The sequence below is a fragment of the Rhincodon typus genome, chromosome 1 (assembly GCF_021869965.1).
Source record: "Rhincodon typus isolate 14 chromosome 1, sRhiTyp1.1, whole genome shotgun sequence".
Classification (NCBI taxonomy): Eukaryota; Metazoa; Chordata; class Chondrichthyes; order Orectolobiformes; family Rhincodontidae; genus Rhincodon; species Rhincodon typus.
The window spans coordinates 162,328,889-162,347,806 of NC_063332.1; the positions used below are offsets into that span (position 1 = coordinate 162,328,889).

Consider the following 18,918-nt stretch of genomic DNA (forward strand, 5'->3'; position numbering starts at 1 on the left):
CACACAATATAGAGAAAAGGCCTTTTTACCAGCCAACCTCAAATCAGATATCGGCCATGTGCAATTATATCACTGACCAGGTACTTTCGATCTAGTCATTTTTATTGATCTTCTACATTAAGGAATAGGTCACATTTTACAAAGAAAGCACAAATGAACAAAAGGGTGAAATAATTTCAATTTTAAAAACAGGATTAAACCATACTGTTGTGGAAATTGAAAGCTGAGCAAGAAAGCATTCCCAATCACCAGTGCTGAATAAATTATGCCAGTAAGGGAATGTGGAACAAAAATTTATTCCACTATTAATTTTATATTACACTTGTGGCTTAAATGTTATATGTAGGCTAGTAAACAATACATTCAATTGAAACATTAACGTAAAGTTTTTAAAAAAAATTAACAATGAACAGAACAAAGTTGCCAAGTGACTGAAGATAGTCATTAACTCATATACTGCATGATTGATGTTACAGCCATTGGCTCTACCTTCTACCTTGCTGTTGCTGGTTGAACGTGCCCAGGATAAGGTCGCCGTGTACTTGTTGCCTGTCTCTGTCTAGCTAGGAAGGACTGTCCTGAACCAGTGCTGGCAAGTCTTTCTTCTGCTGCTTTCTTATGAAGAGCCATTCCCTATTAAACGAAACACAATAATCAAATGAAGGTATTTACGAGAATAATGGGCACATTTGAAAATCTGATGGCACAGCAGGTTAAAAACAAAACTGATCACCTTGCTCTTTGCCTTCACAAAAAAAACCTCTGTTCTGGTTACAAAAGGTGAGGAAAAAGAAGATTTGAAAAGCAACCTCCACTCCTTTAATGCTATTTGTGGATTTGAGATTTTTTTCCCTTGAAGACAGCGTAAAGCCAGGGTCTGGTCATTCAAGTCAGGCATGTCCAGCCTCCTGCCCAATTCACTTTCATGGATAAAGGGAGTGGAGCTTTCCTCAGAGCAGAGTATTTGAGTAGGTCTTGCAGCTCGATCAGAGAAACAGGTACAGACATTTTCAGTTAACCCTCTGGATTTCCTAGGAGGCAAGGAGGTTTGTGGTGTTCGGGCTGCTAACATCCAGAGGCCAGTTTGGTTGTATTCAACCTTCCTCCTGCCAGGTGGTGGACCTTACTTATTCATTCTTGGGCTGCAATTATCATTGGCAAGGCCAGTATTTATTGGCCATTCCTAACTGTCTACCATCTTCAATTGTTACACCTGTGTGGTAATAGGTACACCTACGGTCTGTCTGAAAAGAAAAGCCACAGTTTTGACCCAGTGATGGTGAAGGAAACAACACAGTTCCAAGTCAGGATAGTATGTAACTCAGAGGGAACCTTGTTGCTGATGATCTTCCCAAACATATGTTGCATTTGTCTTTGTAAGTTGTTGGGGTCGCAGGTTTAGAATGTGCTGAAGCAGCTTTGTTAACTTGTGACAGTACATTTTGTATATGGTACCTGCTACTGCCAGAGTGTATCAGTGGGAGGAAATGAATATTTGAGATGGTAGATGGGCTGCCAATCAAGCATGCTGCTTTGTCTCGAATGGTGTCAAACTCCTTGCACAATAGAACTGCACTCGCCCAGATGTGAAGCATAGCATCCTTGGAGACAGAGCAATCTAACGTTGAGTATAAAAGACTCTTCATTAGAGCTCTAGAACCGAAACATTAACTTGCTCTCTCTCCGTGGATGTTGCCTGACCTGCTATGATTTCCAGTTCCTTTTGTTGTTTTCAGTACAGACTCCAGCATCTGCAGTAATTTGTTCCTGGAGGTATGAAGCGTATTTGTTAATACTCTTGACCTGTGAATTATAAATGGCGGACAGTCTTCAAGGACTAAGGAGGTGATCTACTATGTTGGCTTCTGATCTGCTCTTGTAGCCACAGAATTTATATGGTTGGTCCAATTAGCTGTTCAATATGCCTAAATCACTCATAGGATAATCTCAAAAGACAATATATAATTCATTAAGATGAGAAGAGAAACACAGCGAGTTCACGTTACAGTTCAAGACTAGAGGACTTAACATGGAAAGATTCTACATTTACACACAATAATACAAATCAGGAGCAGGTCTAGGCCATTCAGCCCTTTCAGCCTGCTCTGCCATTCAGTAAGACTATTGCTGATCCGATTACAAACTCAAATCCACATTTATGCCTACCCCATTAACCATTCAACCGCTTGCTTAATAAGAATTACGTACCTCTGACTTAAAAATATTCAAAGACTCAAACCCTCTTCTTGAAAAGGTGGTCGAAGCAAAAACTCAAAATTTCACCAATTCTCTACTTTTTAAACAGTGACCTCTAGTTCTAGATTTTCCCACAATACAAACATCCTCCCCACGTCAACCCTGTGAAGACCCCTCAGGATTTTAGATGTTTCAATCACGTCACTTCTTAACCTTCTAAAGTTCAGTAGGTACAAGCCTAGCCTGTTCAACACTGCTGCACAGACATGCTGCGCATTCCAGGTGTTAGTCTGGTAAAACTTCTCTGAACAGACTCCAATACATTTGCATCCTTTCAGAAATAGGGTGATCAATCCACTGAACAGTTTTCTAAACATCGTCTTACCAGTACCCTGTATAACTGAAACATAAGCTCCCTACTGTTGTATTCAATTTCCCTCATGACATGATACTAGCTTTCCTACGTGATGGTTGTCCCTACATTCTAACCTTTTACGATACATGCACGAGAACACCCAGATCTCTGTCTCAGAGATCTGCAGTCTATCACCATTTAGACAATATATTACTTTGCACCACTTCCTGCCAAAGTGGATAACTTCATATTTTCCCACATTATACTCCATTCACCAGATCTTTGCCCACTCACTCAAAATGTTAATTTTTTTAACCACCTTGTGTGCTTGTCCCAGCTATCTTTCCTATCTTTGTGTCAAACAGCACTTGCTTAGCAGTAACCTGTTCACAGATGCTCAGTTTGAGTACCACCTTGGCCATTCAGACCCTGATCTCATTAGTTTTGATTTAAACATGATCAGAAGAGCTAAGCCCCACAGTGAGATGAGAGTGACTGACTTTGACATCAAAGCTCCATTTGATCGAGTGTGGTGTCAATGAGCCCTACCAAAATTAGAATCAATTAGAATCTGGAGAAAACTCTCCACTGGTTGGTTGGAGTCATACCTAGCAAAAAAGGGTAGACAGTGTGGTTGTTGGAGGTCAGTCATCTCAGCTCCTGGATGTAACTCCAGAAGTTCCTCAAGGTAGCATCCTAGGCCCAACCAACTTCAGATATTTCATCAATAACCTTCTCTCCATCTTAAGGTTGGAAGTGGAGCTGTTCAGTATCTGTCATGACTCGGACACTGAAATAGTGCATGTCTAAACGCAGCAAGACCTGGATGGTATCAAGGGTTTGGCTAACAAGTGGCAAGTAATGTTAATGCCAGGCAATGACCATCTCCAGAATAAAATCTAAGATTCTCCTCTGATATTCAATGGCACTATGATTGCTGAATCCCCCACTATCAACATCTTGGGATTTACCATTAACCAGTATAAATACTGCGCTGCAACAATACGTTACGGTCTAGAAATCCTGGAGTGAATAACTCACCTATTGACTCTCCAAAGCCTGCACACCTTTTACAAGGCAAATCAGGAATGGAATATTGAACTCAAGAAGAGTGACACCATCCAGCGCAAAGAAGCCGTTTGATTAGCAACTCATCTTCAATCATTCACTCCTGCCAGCACTGACACGCAGCAGCAACATATGTATCATCTATAAGATGCACTGCAGAATTTCACCAAGGCTTCCTTAGTCAGCATCTTCCTAACCCATGACCATTACCACATAGAAGAGTAAGGTAACACAGACATGCAAACACTGTCACCTTCAAGTTCCCCTTGAAGCCACACATCATCCTGACTTGGCAATACATCACCATTCCTTCACTGTTGCTGGGTCAATATCCTGGGACTCCCTCCCCACTGGTACTGTGGGTTAATCTATACATTGAACTGCTGAAATCCAAAGAGGTAGCTCATCAACACTTTCTGAAGAGTGACTAGAGAATGACAATACTGCTGGTCCAGCCAACAAACAAACATCCCCTAAATTAATGAAACAGACAAGTTTAAAAAAACATTAAATTCTACTGTGCACTGGAGACAAAATGGAAAATATCATTTAACTGAGGCTTATCTTAACACATCTAAGCCTCCAAAGATTATGAATGGCCCGGAGATTACTTATTACTCTGAAGAACTGAACCATGAGACATTTTCAAGACTATTAAGGGAATAGCTAAAATAGAATTCTGAAAACAGGCTTGACATTACTTCAAACTATAGAATTGCATGTTCATGCTTAGATGATGAACAATTAGGTATTTTGAAAACATGCAATGAGCTATCCAGTAATCCAATTATAAAATTTAAGGCAGAATATACAAGTATCACATTTGAAATTGTGTGCAATTTAGATGATTTTCAGAACCATCCACACAAGTTGCAGCTTATTCCAAGTTTGCACATTCCTATTCTTTGTTAAATTATTGCTTAGCTGTTTACCATCAATATTTTATTGTTTGACCTCTTACCATGTTATACCATGCACTAACAATCAGCTTCTCTTCATGATCTCTCTGAATCTTTGTCTTCTCATATTCTTTCTAGATGTTTAAAAAAAAATATATACATTTAGTCCAGAAGTACCACTTTTTGTCTGTTTCTAAATGGTCTTTGATAACCTTTCAATGCTAAAAAAATTTTATTATATAAAGATAAATCATTTGTCTGCAGCGGAATATCCTGCACCTAACTTGCTAGACTGTAGCAAATATTCCAATCACTGGTAGGTAATACATTTTTATTTTATTCAACGGATTACAAAACTTGTTGAACAGAGGAAAAGAACACAGTTCTATTTCAACTATTTATACTGCAATGATAGGCAAATACAGATGTCATTTTCCAGATAGTAAAGATAGCAGAAAGAGCAAGGAAATTAAAATGTAGCTAAATTTTATTGAAATTGGCAACCAAAAGAATATTGAGAAAATATTACTTTGAATAGTAACATAAGATCTTAAACATGAAAGTGTAAACCATTGCTGTGAACCCATTATCTAAATGATGGTATCTCAGAAATTGCAGCACTCCATTCTACGAAATTCTATGAAATTACTGCAACCTTCTAATTGTATTAATACAGATGAAAAAATTGAGGGTCACAAGGACTCTGAAGCTCAAACCTTTCCCTGCTTGGTCTCATCCAACAAGTATATACACTGCACCGCACAATTTAGTAACCTCTACAAAACATTATCCAAAGTCTCATTCCGAAAGGAAATAAACAAATATCTAAATTGACAAAGCTTAATAAATAAAAAGTAAAAACATGCACGCATAAGCTGTGACTATGGAAAAACCCCACAGAATTCACACAAAGTTGTAGAAGTTTTGAACTTTTGAACTGGATATTTAATGCCAGTTTTTAAGGAAAGCTAAAAATTAGATTAGAAACCATGAATTTATTAAACTAGAATTAAGCCAGAAGGTATGTTGGTAAGTTGGCCAACTTCTAAAGGATTCAAGAATATTATGTCTGAAACAACAAAGCCATCAAGGCAGTACAGTTGATGTGCACAGTAACCTTTGAGTGATATTTGATAATATCCTTTACAATGGACATTAATAAAATTGGAAGAGACTGTGTGGACAGGAGATGGAAAACTGAGAGCATGGTTGTTCACCAGACTGAAAGAAAGACAGGTACCCCCACAGAAGCCTACATTAGGGCGACTGTTCTTTCTGACAAATAAAACAATTTGATACATATTAATTACTTGGACTTTGATATAGAAAGTATAACTTCATAGTTTGCAGAGAACAATTAAACAAAGGGGAGGATAATAGCAGACATCAAGAGGAGATGTACAAATTGGTGAAATGTGCTGCCAGATTAAACAAAGAAGTATATTATGAGATAACAAGGTGTAGAGCTGGATGAACACAGCAGGCCAAGCAGCATCAGAGAAGCAGGAAAGCTGACATTTCGGGCCTAGACCCTTCTTTCTGAATGTAGTAACAGAAATAATTGGGGTTGTTAGGTAAAGCTTAAGAAAATCCTTGGCCAAACAAAAAGGCCTGAAGTACAAGATGAAATAAATCATGCTAAACCTTAACTTCAAGCTGAGAACCTGCAGTGATGTATAATGTACAATTCATAGGATCATATTTTAGGAAGGACAGAAATGAGAAATAAGAGTCCCAGGAAGGAAATAAGTCAACCAAGAAAGTTAAGGATAGCTTAAAATTGGAAAAATGTTATACAGTTTTCAAGATTAGTGGTAAGCAAAAGGATTGGGAAATATTTTTAAAAATAACAAAACACGGCGAAAAGTAATAGAGGGTCAAAATAATCTTCAAGTGTAAACTTGCATGTAGTATCAAGACAGACAGCAATAGCTTCTTTAAATGTATAAAAAGGAAGGGGCATAGTGGACATGACCCCTTAAAGAAATTACAGGGAACCAGAAAATGAGAAGAGTTGAACAAATACTTCGCGTTCATCTTCACGGCAGAAGATGCAAACAGCATTCTAAAAATACAAAATAATTAAGAAGCAAAAGGAGTAAAGGAAATAATTATCACTACAGGAAAGGTACTGAGGAAATTAATGGGACTAAAAGCCATTAAGTTCCCTAGACATGGGATGTATCCTAAAATTTTAAAAAAGTAGCTACGAGATATTGGATGCACTTGTAACAGTGTTGCAAGAATTCTTAGATTCTAAAAGAGTCCCACAGGAAAACTGCCAATGTATGACCCTTATTCAAACAAGGACGGAGACAAAACAAAGTAACTGAAGGCTAGTTAGCTTAAATATCAAAAAAAAGATAAATAACATTCACACAAAACAAGTGTCAGGCAATGACTGGCTCCAAAGAGAGATAACCTAAAGATCGTCCCTTGACATTCATTAGTGTTACCATCACTGAATCGCCCACTATCAAAATCCTGGTGGTTACCATTGCCCAGAAACTCAACTGGATTAACCATATAAATACAGTGGCTAGAACAGCTGGTCAAAAGTTTGGAATACTGCAGCAAGTAAATCACTTCCTGACTCCCCAAAGCCTGTCCACCATCTACAAGATACAAGTCAGGAGTATGATGGAATATTCTCCATTTGCCTGAATGAGAAAATCTTAACTGTTGCAGTATAACTAGAAGTTAAACCACAATTAAAATGATCCAGTTTGGTTCGCCTTGATGTCATTCACATACAATCAGAGTATAGAATTCCCCATCGTATACAGCAAGCTGCAGTTTGGATAACCCGAGAGAGTTGGGCATAATAAGTGCTAAAAAGATATGCCAAAAACCTACAATGAAATATTGCAATACTAGCTCCAGCAACTAGATGTCATGGCTAATAATCATAAATCTACCAAAATAGCAAAACGAGTGGGAGGCTTTTTGTACGCATCCAAGATCAGGTTCATCTCCCATCAGCATATTGATACAAACTGAGACATATCAATTGATTTGTTTGAAAAATTCCTTCATCACACTAGCAGCAAAATTCAATACAATTTCAGATATAAGAAATCTATAAAAATTACTTCACTAAACTATTTTTAAACTAATTCAGTACAGAAATTGCACAAGATCTTTTATTTTAAAGGAGAAGATTCAATTTGTCAAAAGAAACTAATGCAACTTTCTCCAATTCATTTATGTTCTGCAGTGCTGCGACCACAAGCACAAGCATGGACATGCAGGTAATAATACTTCACCACCTACCACGATTTTTTCGATCATCTTACCAGGCAAGGGTTGGGGAGTTTGATTTTTGTTTTTAAAAAGGTACTGTATTTTAAAGATCAAGGTCACAATTAAAACAAATTTATCAAAGGATATATCAAGATGAAATATATAATAAGCTAATTAAAAATTTCTTCTCCCAGAGAGTGAATAGTAAGTGATTTGGTAGTTGGGTATTCAGAAACACATTTATTAGCCAGGTTGAGGGAAATGTTGATCACTGATGAGGGATAAACTTATCAATATAGTTGGAAAGGCTTCCAACAAATTAGAGCAAAACACCTAAAAGTGACTTACAAAAACAGGATGCAGAAGTCTATTAAAGTCAAACAAAATGACTCAATAGTGGGTTATGTGGAAACTGTTCAATATTTTTATTTTCTTCATTGAAATAATCTGATTATGACAATCCAGCATCTTTAATGGTTAGATCTGGTATTAGACCACAAAATATCAATTTTATTGCTCAATTTTGAAATTTACCATTGATAGTCTTAGAATTTTAATTGGGTTGCTAGACCAGCACAAGCAGCATTTAACTACAACATCTACACTTCAGACTCTGTGTATTCCTCTTTCTCCATCATGTAATCATATTGATTAGTAAGTTTACAGATAACATCAAAATTGGCAGAGTTGCAGAGAGTGAGGAGGATTATCAAAGGATACAGCGGGAGATATATTACAGATTTGGGCAGAGAAATGGCAGATGGAGTTTAATCTGGAAAAACGCAAGGAGATGCATAATAGAATATCAAATTCAGGTGCGAACTATTCAATAAATGGCAGACCCCTTAGGAGCATTGACATGGGGCGGTGGAGGGGGGGTGGAATCTAAAACTAGAGGGTACAGGTTTAAGGTGGGCAGGGAAAGGTTTAAAAGGGATGTAAGGGGAAACTTGTTCACGCAGAGGGTGGTGCCCGTATGGAATGAGCTACCAGAGGAAGTGGAGGAGGCTGGTACAATTACATTTAAAAGGCATCTGGATGGGCATATGAATAGGAAGGGTTTAGAGGGATATGGGCCCGTGCTGTACATCTCTATGACTGACTATAAGAGGGATCTGGGCATACAGGTCCACACATCCCTGGAGGTGGAACTATAGGGGTGACCTGTACCTGGCTACGTAAGGTGGCTTGTACCTGAACACAATAAGTGGCCCATGCCTGCTTACAAAATGGCAGACAAGCTAAGCAAAACTAAGCACCCGACTCACACAGTGAAATACAATGGTACCTTTGAACAGAACTGCTAGAAGATCAGTAAAGGAACGCTGTATGCTCCCATCTGAGACAGTTCTGATAAAAGGATGCCTTAGAACAGATAAATGATCAATTTCAGCTTTGTTAATGAAAAGGTGTTTATCCAGTAAATGAATAATGTCGGGTGCTAGATTAGGTCTTCAAACAGCTGCAAGGATAACAACTAAAGTTATTTTGTACTAAATAACTTTGAAGCTACCATCAATATTAAATAGTTTCTATCTAAAAATGCTCTAATCATTGAAATTGGTTTCAATACACAACCAGGATATAATACAAGCCTCAAAGCAAAACACTTAAGCTTAGATGTAAAGACTAACTAGCCTTAGAAGACACCTTCTCTTCTGCCCTGAACAAGATAGATTGATCACAACCCATAAATTACAAAATGCTGGCAGGAGTAGTTGTATAACTTTATACTTATAATTAACCTTATAACAGAAGTTATCGTTGTAGCAGTTAGTAGAAACTGACTTTTTATTTTTACATTATGTAATTGGGACAGTGAGAAAAAAAGGAGTAACTGAATATGATAAAAGACAGCACCAAAACACAATGGGTATTAGAATTTGAGCTGTCCTTACAGATAAGGAAGCCTGAGAAAGACCCGAAGGAGTTATAGCCATTAAACATTTGGAATGCGAATCAATAGGTTGCATAGGAAGATCCCAAAGCCTAGAGATTACAATGTCTAGCTAATACCATAAGATCATGGGAACCTGGGGCTGTCCATGGAAATGCCTAATCTGATTAGGTGTCCCACAGGATTGAGTGTTTGAATTAAGGGGAAGGACAATAAGTACATTGTATTTGATTACTGTAACACAAAATGTATAAAAAATGCTGCATTTCTTTGTAAAAGCAGAGGGTGTCATTGATCTATCTTCCGAAGCCAGATTCGGGGCAAGATCCTTTGGCCCTCTCCCTGCATAAAACGGTTTCTGTTTAAATAAACATCTTCTACTTGCCCGAATCCTACCTGCCGCCTGACTCTTTGTCCCAGGTCGGGAAAAACGCTCTTACAGGAACACAGGTGAATAAAGGTGGTCAAGAAGGCATACAGCATGCTTGCCTTCATCAGCCGGAGCATCGAATATAAAAGTTGACATGTTACAGCTGTATAAAACTTTAGTTAGGCCACATTTGGAATACTAAGTGCTGTTAGTGTGGTGACCAGAACTGAACGATGTGGATGATTTAGAGAGGGTGCAGAGAAAGTTTACCAGGATGTCACCTGGTCTAGAAAGTGTTAGTTATGAGGAAAGGTTGGATAAACTCGGATTGTTTTCATTGTAAAGACAGAGGCTGAGGGGCTACCTGACAGAGGTCTACAAAGTTATGACAGGCACAGATAGGGTGGATAGTCAGAGGCATTCGCCCCCCCCGCCCCCCCAGAGTGGAAAGGTCAATTACGAGAGTACACAGGTTCAAGGTGAGAGGAGGAAGTTTTGGGGAGAAGTGCAGCGAAGATCTTTCACAGAGGGTGGTGGGTGCCTGGAATGCACTGCCAGTGGAGACGGTGGAAGCAGGCACATTAACAATGTTTAAGTGTATCTCAATAGACACATGAATAGGAGGTGAACAGAGGGATAGAAATCACGCATGGGCAATAAGTAGCAGGTCTAAAAAAGGATTAGGAATCAGCGCAGGCTGGGTCGACGAAAGAGCTTGTTCCTATGCTGTATTGAATTGTATTGCATTTTGCAACTGGAGCTCTGAATGTTTGCTTACCTACACTTTCCCCCCCGAAGAAATGTAAAGATTTCTCCCTTCTAACTCACTTAGTCACTTCCTCAAATGTTTCTTCTCCACTTGCTGAATGAAATACCTCCAAGAATGAAGCACATTGGACATTTTACTCTATAATGGGCACTGTATAAATGTAAGCTTTTGTAATAACAGTCAATGTTGGCAGATGGGTTACATTGCAAACAACTGAAAATGTGAAAATTCACAATAATTTACTTCCCGAAAATAGATTCAAACTGCTTAGAATAATGTGTTCATAACAAACTGGGAATAATTTGCTCAGATAACTGACAATCGTGCCAAATGTAAAGTGCCATACCGTTAAGGAATGCAACATTCGTTCCTTTTCTTGCAGCTGATTTTTCAAAGATTGAACTTCTGGGGCTGCTCCTTGGTTCTGTTTGGGGTCCAAGGTCCTGATTACCTAAAAGAAAATGGGCACTTATATTTATGCATATGTTATTTATTAATGTACTAATGTGTGTAGTCATAAGAAAAAAATACACAAAATTTTAGTCGTTCATGGAAAGCAGAATACTCAAAGATGATACTGCTAATAATAAATAAGTTCATGGCAGATTGGAACCATCGATAGCTACGTAAATCAAAACGTCTTAGACACTGTTCACTAAGAGCCCAACAGCCATGTTCCTGCCAGTTTCATTTGCGGATTCTACTGACTTTACTAATCCCTTTATCTCTCAAACGTTGCCTCCACATTGGCACAATTCTGTGGCTCAAAAGCTTTGCTCCTTCTGTCACAATACATACCATTCCTTTCTTCATCAATATGGGCTTCCCAAAAGGTCAATGCACATGTTACATTGCTTCAAGCAAATCTTCAGTCAGTCTTTGCAGCATCATGGTTGTTTGCCCTGCGTTCTTTGTCACCCACTAGTTCTGATAAAAACAGAGATAACAAGGTGTAAAGCTGGATGAACACAGCAGACCAAGCAGCAGAGGAGCAGGAAGGCTGATGTTTCGGGCCTAGACCCTTCTTCAGAAATGGATTTCTGAAGAAGGGTCTAGGCCCAAAACGTCAGCCTTCCTGCTTCTCTGATGCTGCTTGGCCTGCTGTGTTCATTCAGCTCTACACCTTGTTATCTCAGATTCTCCAGCATCTGCAGTTCCTACTACTTCTGATAAAAACATCTGCTTTTGGCAGTCATACATCATTCCAAAACAACCAATCAACATTCCTGATCATTAATTGCAGCAAACTTTGTTTTGACTGGTGCCCTATGAACTGGCACTCTTGATAAACCAGCGAAGTTATATATTTCAAATACTGAAAGTTTACTGTATTATGTCACAATCTCCACGATGTCTAAGTAGTCGATTAAGGTTGCAAGTGACAAAACTCTCTGCTGGTAAGGTTTATTTATGGCAAAGTTGCATTATTTTTTATGCTGCAAATAAAGTAAAAGAGTGATGTGTGTACTCCCTGCATTACTTAGTGATTTTTCATTGAATATGGGAACCTCTTGATCAACCAGCACACACCTGGTCCCATAGGTGCTGGTTAATAAAGTGTTTGCTATATCTCAGCTTCAGTGATGTCTCTGCAAACATGTTCTGTACTTCATTGTCAGTGATCTTGTCTCGTCATCCGTTATGAAGTAAGATACAGACGCATCTATTCACAGTAGTCAGTGATATATTATCTGAAATTATGTGTTTTTTCAGTGGTGAGGTTTGACTCACAGTAACACTGAGCATAGTTAATGCATTTAAAACAAAATTGGAATCAGAACCATTAAATATGCAGAGGTAGCAGTTTTAAGAGCCATGGCATTTGTCAAAATATGACTAGACATTTTATATTCCTAGTTATTTGACTTTCTTGGGAAATAGAAAAGGAGAAAAAAAAAGGAAGTAGTCTGTCAGCAGAACAATTTGCTACAGAGCTAAAATTTAAGGACACAGAATAGGGTTGTTAAGACAACAATCATGGAGTAAGAGGTAAGAAAAAGGAAGAGAAATGCTCCCTTCATGATATGTACTGCAAGTGGTCATAAGACAGAGGGGGAGATTTAAGGCCAGCTCAAGAGAAATTTGCAAAAACAACAGAGCATTCTAATGTGATTCTAATTACCCCAAAATCAAGTGGAAGAAAGATGTAGTCAGAGCGGGGAATGCCATTCAGAAAATAGCTGAAACCGGCTCCTCAATCAGGATGTTTTCAGTGTAACACAAAATGATTGCTTGATATCGTCAGGAGAGTGAAGCAACAGCTAGTTAAGATCAGAAAAGCATACTTGAGAAGATAAGAATAAGAATAAGTGTTGGGCTTTCTCTTAAATGATATAGTACTTTCGTGGTACTCAGAACAAGAACATCAACTGCATTCTTTTGTAACAAGTGAAAAATCAAAGGTTAGCATCAGGGCAGTGGATCAACAATGAGAAAAAAATCTTCAAATACAAAATAAGATCATGAAGTAAGTATATGCTAATAAAAGTGCATTTGTGTGTTGCATTGAGTGGGGCAATCAAAGAATAATACAATCCTGCATTATAAATAAGGGCTTTAAAGGAAATGGTTATGGGAGTATATAAGCCCATGCAAAGTAAAAGAAGAGTTAGAGCGTGAAGAACTGTTCAGGAATGAAGGATGGTTCTATTTGTGGATGTTAAAAGTACAATGGAAGAATTGGATATTTTGTGCTTCCGTATTTAGAAATGACAGAGTTAAAAGGTAGGCTTACTCTGAAATGATATGGACCTAATGTGGGAAATTACATTGAGAAATAATTATTCTGCAAGAATTAGATAGAAGAATAGATAAGCCACATGCAAATATTATCCTGCTAAATACCCTCATCTTAGCTGAAATTATAGTGGTCGAGGTTACTGACAACAGACATCAATTGGTGCAGCTCCAGGACACTGCTGCACAAGATCCTCAGCACAGGATCCTTGGTTAAACCATTTTCAACAGCTTCATCAATTATCTTCCATCTGTCCTGAAGTAAGGAGTGGAACTGTTCACTGACTAATAAATAAAACAAACTATCAGCCCATAGCAGATGTTGGACTAAATATAGAAGATGCACAAGACGAAAATGCAAAAGCAGGCCATTCAGCCAAGTGAGTCTATTCTGCCATTCATTGAAATCATGGCTAATCTGATAATCCTCCACTCCACTTTCCTCTTTCCTGTAACCTTTGATTCCCTCATTGATTAAAAACCTGTCTCTATCAGCCTTGAATATACTTAACAACCCAGCTTCAACAGCCCTCTGTGGTAAAGAATTCTACAAATTCACTACCCTCAGAAGAAATTCTTCTTCATCTGTATTAAATAAACAATCTTTTACTCTGAAATTGTGGCCTCTGGACCTGGATTCTCTCACAAGGAGAGCCAACCTCTCTGCATCTACCCTGTGAAGTCCTCTAAGAATCTTGTATGTTTCAATAAGGTCTTTCATTCATCAACACTCCCAATGAGTACCGACAGCTTTTCATAAGAAAATTCCCCCCCTTCCCACACCCAGGATCAGCCTAATGAACTTTCGCTGGACTGCCTCCTTTGTTGGTATATCTTGCCTTGGTCAAGGGGCCCAACTGTTCAAAGTATGCCAGTTGTGGTCTGACTAGTTCCACGTACAGTTTTAACAAGACTTCTCCACTTTTATACTCCATTCCCTCTGCCTTCTCTATTACCCACCAAACTTAGATGCTAGCTTTTTGTGATTCATGGACAAGGACTCCCTATGCTCCACAGCTTTTCAATGGTGATTCACAGTTCACAATTTACAATAAAACAATAAGAAAAAAGTATCAACCAACAACACCAACTGAATTAACTGTAATTTTAACTAATTTCAGGTAACCCTATAATAGACACCTTCATGAAAATTCAGGGAAATTATACTCACACTCTTAGCCTTTTCTAAGTACTTCTTGTATCGGTCCTCCATTTGTTTCATATCTTCATCTTTCTTTCTCAAGGCTTCTTGAAGCTCTTCAATTTTTTGAGCTATATTAAGCAGAAGCAGAATAGTTGATTTGCTTCATTAAATTGGTATGTGTGTACAGGGTTACAGCAATTTTTTAAAAAGCTGCTTGATCATGGCAATAATAAATTAAAAATTGAACAGCTGTACAGTCAGTACCCAAATAACTCAGACTAGTAAATAAATTACTACTATGCCAAATGATCAATAGGTATCACAACAAATGCTAGAATCAGGGAATTTATAAAATGTTAAAAACTGTTCTGATAAAGTAAGAATGATTAATTAAAATTATTAACGTATGGATCTATTTACAAAGTTAAAAAAGACTTACAGCTGTTATTGTATTTTGGTTCTAAATCATCAATGTAAGCTCGTTTCTTCTGAAGCTCAGTGTGGGCTTCATGAAGCTTCTCCCTGAAACATGTAACGTAATGATAGAATTTTAAGAATATTGTGAGGTGCTAACAAATCTTACAAGTTTATTTGAAAATTGGAAAACACGCCATTTTAGGGATTTTTCAAATATACGACAGACATTGGATAAGTGGAAGGAATGTTAACAAACTAAAGATGCTGATTGTACAACACACTTCCATACAAACTGTTCCCTCAGTGTCCTCTTTCATTTCGGTATATCTGCTGAATCACCTTGAGCACCTTTGCAGGACAACTGCTCATCTAATGCATTACATATGCATTTAATATCACTTTCTCACTCCAAATTATGCGATGTAAGGCCAGGTGTTGAATCCATTGAACTACAGAGCAAATAGAGTTCCCAGTCTTCTCTTCTAGAACTATTTACTCCTACTGTGTTATGCTAATACACTCCACAGAGAAAATAGTTCTGAAACAATCCATTGGTATGGATATATCTTGGGATGTTAGGATTTTACTGGATTATTAAAAATAAAGTGGTTTTAATCTCAGAATTTGCAAGATGGCAATCTATCCTGTGTAAAGATGTTAACAGCCTACTTAAAAAGGGAAACCCAATTTTGGAAGAAAGATTTTCATTCCACATTTTTTCTTTTAACCTAACAAACTACTAGTATTTATACTGCACCCTTAACATGATAAAACATCTCACGGTGCCCAACAGAAGAACTGAAAAGAAAAAAAAAAACCACATAAGGATCTATCAGGTGAGATGATCAAAAACTTGATCAATGAAGTAGATTTTGAGAAAAGTTTTCAAAGAGAAAACAAAGTAGTGAAGCTAAGGGGAATAGGAGGTAAATTCCAGAGCATAAGGCACATGCAAACAAAAGCAGAGTTTCCAGTTGCAAAGCAACTAGAATTCTGGATGCTCAGGTGAGTCAGAATTAGATGAGCATAGGCATTTTAACAGGATTCTGGAGCTGGGGATTACAGCGCTAATGAAAGGTAAGGCCATGTAGGGACTTGAAAACAGACAGAAGAATATTAGAATTAAGACGGCACTTGACAGGGAGTCGATGTAGATCATTGAGCATAGAGTCGATAGGTGAATGGAACTTGGGCGCAACCTAGGATACAGGCCACTCAAAAACTGCAAATACTTTCAGTTATAGCAGATCAATTACTAAGAGTGAAGTGCAGTGTAAATAGGAGAGAAAGGATTAGTGGGAGATGGTGGGTTGGGAAAAAACAGGTACCTTGTTTGTCCTTCCATGTAAAAGTCTCTAAAGATTTGTATTTCACACAGTCGGTGCATGTGTGGGATGAGCTGCCACAGGAAGTGGAGAAGGCTGGTACAATTACAACATTTTAAAAGCATGTGGACGGGTATATGAATAGGGAGGGTTTGGAGTGATGTGGGCCAAATGCTGACAATGAGACAAGATTAATTTAAAATATTTGGTTGGCATGGGTAAGTTGAACCAAAGGGTTTGTTTCCATGCTGTACAGCTCTATGACTACGACTAAGTGCTTTTCTTACACCGCATGTAACTTTGAGCGACCTTACAGACAATGAACCATTGCACAAAAGTACTGATTATTTTGTCTGACAGACATAAGATCTACAAGCCCTAGGCAATATACTTTGCTCAAATAAAAGCAAACTACTGCAATTGCTAGAAACCTGAAACAATACAGAAAATACTGGAACAGTAGTGACATTGAGTCTTTAGAACTGAAGAGTCATACCAGATTTGAAAAGTTAACTCTTTCTCTCGACAGATGCTGTCTGACCTGCTGAATTTCTCCAGCATTCCGAGTCCTTGTTTGTAATAAACTCTGCTCATAACATTAACAATGGACCATCTCAGTAATTTACAATTTTCACACTACAAGATTTCACTTTTGCCTCAAGCACATTTTGACTTTCATTGGTGATGCATTTAAATTCATATTATTTTAAATCATTGCTTCAGCTGATGAAATGGTTGGAATTATAGGTACGTCATCAACCAAAAAACATGCATTTGCCAATCTGTCAAGAGTGGAATGGAGTAGATGCTAGCTGGTTTATTAGCTTCCCAGATGAGCTGCCACATATAGGAGGAAATTCATCTAAGAGTCAGTATTCACAGCCCCAGATTTTGACCTTCAAATTACAGAAATATCCTATGAAAGGTTTCATTCATCTCCTACATGACGGAAAACATTTTCAATAGAAAATTTCCACAGCCTAATAATGAATATTTAAGAAGAGGAGTAGAAAAGAAATATTGTTTAAAATTACCAATGAAAATTAAACCATGATACTAATATCCAATTTGCCAATGATATCTAGTCAAATGGCATTTTTGACCTTTTGGTAAAAAATAAAGTACTTACAGATGTTCCTCCAGTTTCTTTTTCAGAAGAATTGACTGCAAAAAATATGAAAATATAAGACTATTATAAAAAGAATCAAGCTCCAAAAGCAATCCTATGTGAGACATAACCAAATACAAAATTTATCGATGAATTTATATAATAATAACTGTGTTCAAAGATTTAATATTTGTTTGATATTAGTACGTGCTAGCAGTTAGCAATGTAAGATGTTACTTAAATGAAGGCATACTCACAATAGCCTACAGCAGATGGTCATGCCAAGAAACAGAGATAATATGTTAGTAGGAAGCAAAAACACCAGCCAGCAGAAGAAACTCTTCAGTTACAGGTGAACGAGAAAAATTTAAGCCTCTTAATTTCTGGCACATTGCATGTTTTGTCTGTCTTCTCAGCTGATATGAGTAGTAGTTCCATCATCTCTCCTGATCTGGAGAACTTTATTCATACATATCTCTTAATATCCACATTGCTTTCAAGCATATGAGTGGCTTCCAGATTCCACACTAAAACACAAATGACATTTACAGAAATGAAACACACGTACAGGATGCCATTTCTGATCACCGAGGAGCAGCATCTGCGTTTCTGACTACAAACTGACAACAGAAAGGAAAATTTAAGGAGCTAATTTAATCTTTTCTAATGTCACCATTCAGGTTTAGAATCTAATATTTTGAAAAACCCTACGAAACCATGTGGAAAATTCAATGTATTTCTCAGGGTTTCATAAAGGGACTTGCTAGAGAATGTACAAAACTACTTTCTAATACTTATTATAAGCCTTTAGAATAAATTATGAAACATGTTGGAGTTGGGATGTCAAGTTGCGACATACGGGACACTGGTGAAGCCACTTTTGGAATACGGCATAGAATTCTGGTCACTCTTCTATATGAAGGATGTTGTTAAACTTGAGAAGATGCAGAAAAGATTTACAAGGATGTTGCTGGGACTGGAGGGTTTGAGCCACAGGGACAGGCTGATTAGTCTAGGGCTTTTTCTCCCTGGAGCGAACCTGGGGGTAACCTTATAGAGGCATATAAAATCATGAGGGCATGGATAGAGTGAATAGCCAAGGTCTTTTTTCCTAGGGTGGGGGAGTCCAAAGCTAGAGGGCATAGGTTTAAGGTGAGAGGTTAAAGATTTAAAAAGGACCTGAGGGGTAACCTTTTCATGCAGAGGATCATGCGTGTATGGAATAAGCTGCTACAAGAAGTGGAGGAGGCTGGTACAATTACAGCATTTAAAAGGCATTGGAATGGGTACATAATTAGAAAGAGGTTAGAGGGGTATGGGCCAAATGCCGGCAAATGGGACTAGGTCAGATTGAGATGTTTGGTTGGCATGGATGAGTTGGACCGAAGGGT

The 18,918-nt window shown here is 37.9% G+C and overlaps 1 protein-coding gene across 4 annotated transcripts in view; it reads right to left on the bottom strand.

Annotated features, from left to right (window-relative positions):
* Positions 1-18,918, bottom strand: part of hook3 (hook microtubule-tethering protein 3) — a 58,958-nt gene that overhangs the window by 5,922 nt on the left and 34,118 nt on the right. For 2 of the 4 annotated variants that reach the window (XM_020512555.2, XM_020512557.2), the window contains exons 12-18: positions 17,785-17,790; positions 17,549-17,583; positions 15,117-15,199; positions 14,705-14,805; positions 11,144-11,248; positions 4,581-4,652; positions 497-633 (exon numbers count right to left, since the gene is read on the bottom strand). In XM_020512555.2, coding sequence (XP_020368144.2) covers positions 497-633; positions 4,581-4,652; positions 11,144-11,248; positions 14,705-14,805; positions 15,117-15,199; positions 17,549-17,583; positions 17,785-17,790 — 539 coding nt within the window. Of the gene's footprint in view, positions 1-489; positions 634-4,580; positions 4,653-11,143; positions 11,249-14,704; positions 14,806-15,116; positions 15,200-17,548; positions 17,584-17,784; positions 17,791-18,918 lie in introns of all 4 variants that reach the window. The other 2 variants (XM_020512558.2, XM_020512556.2) reach the window with 2 other exon arrangements.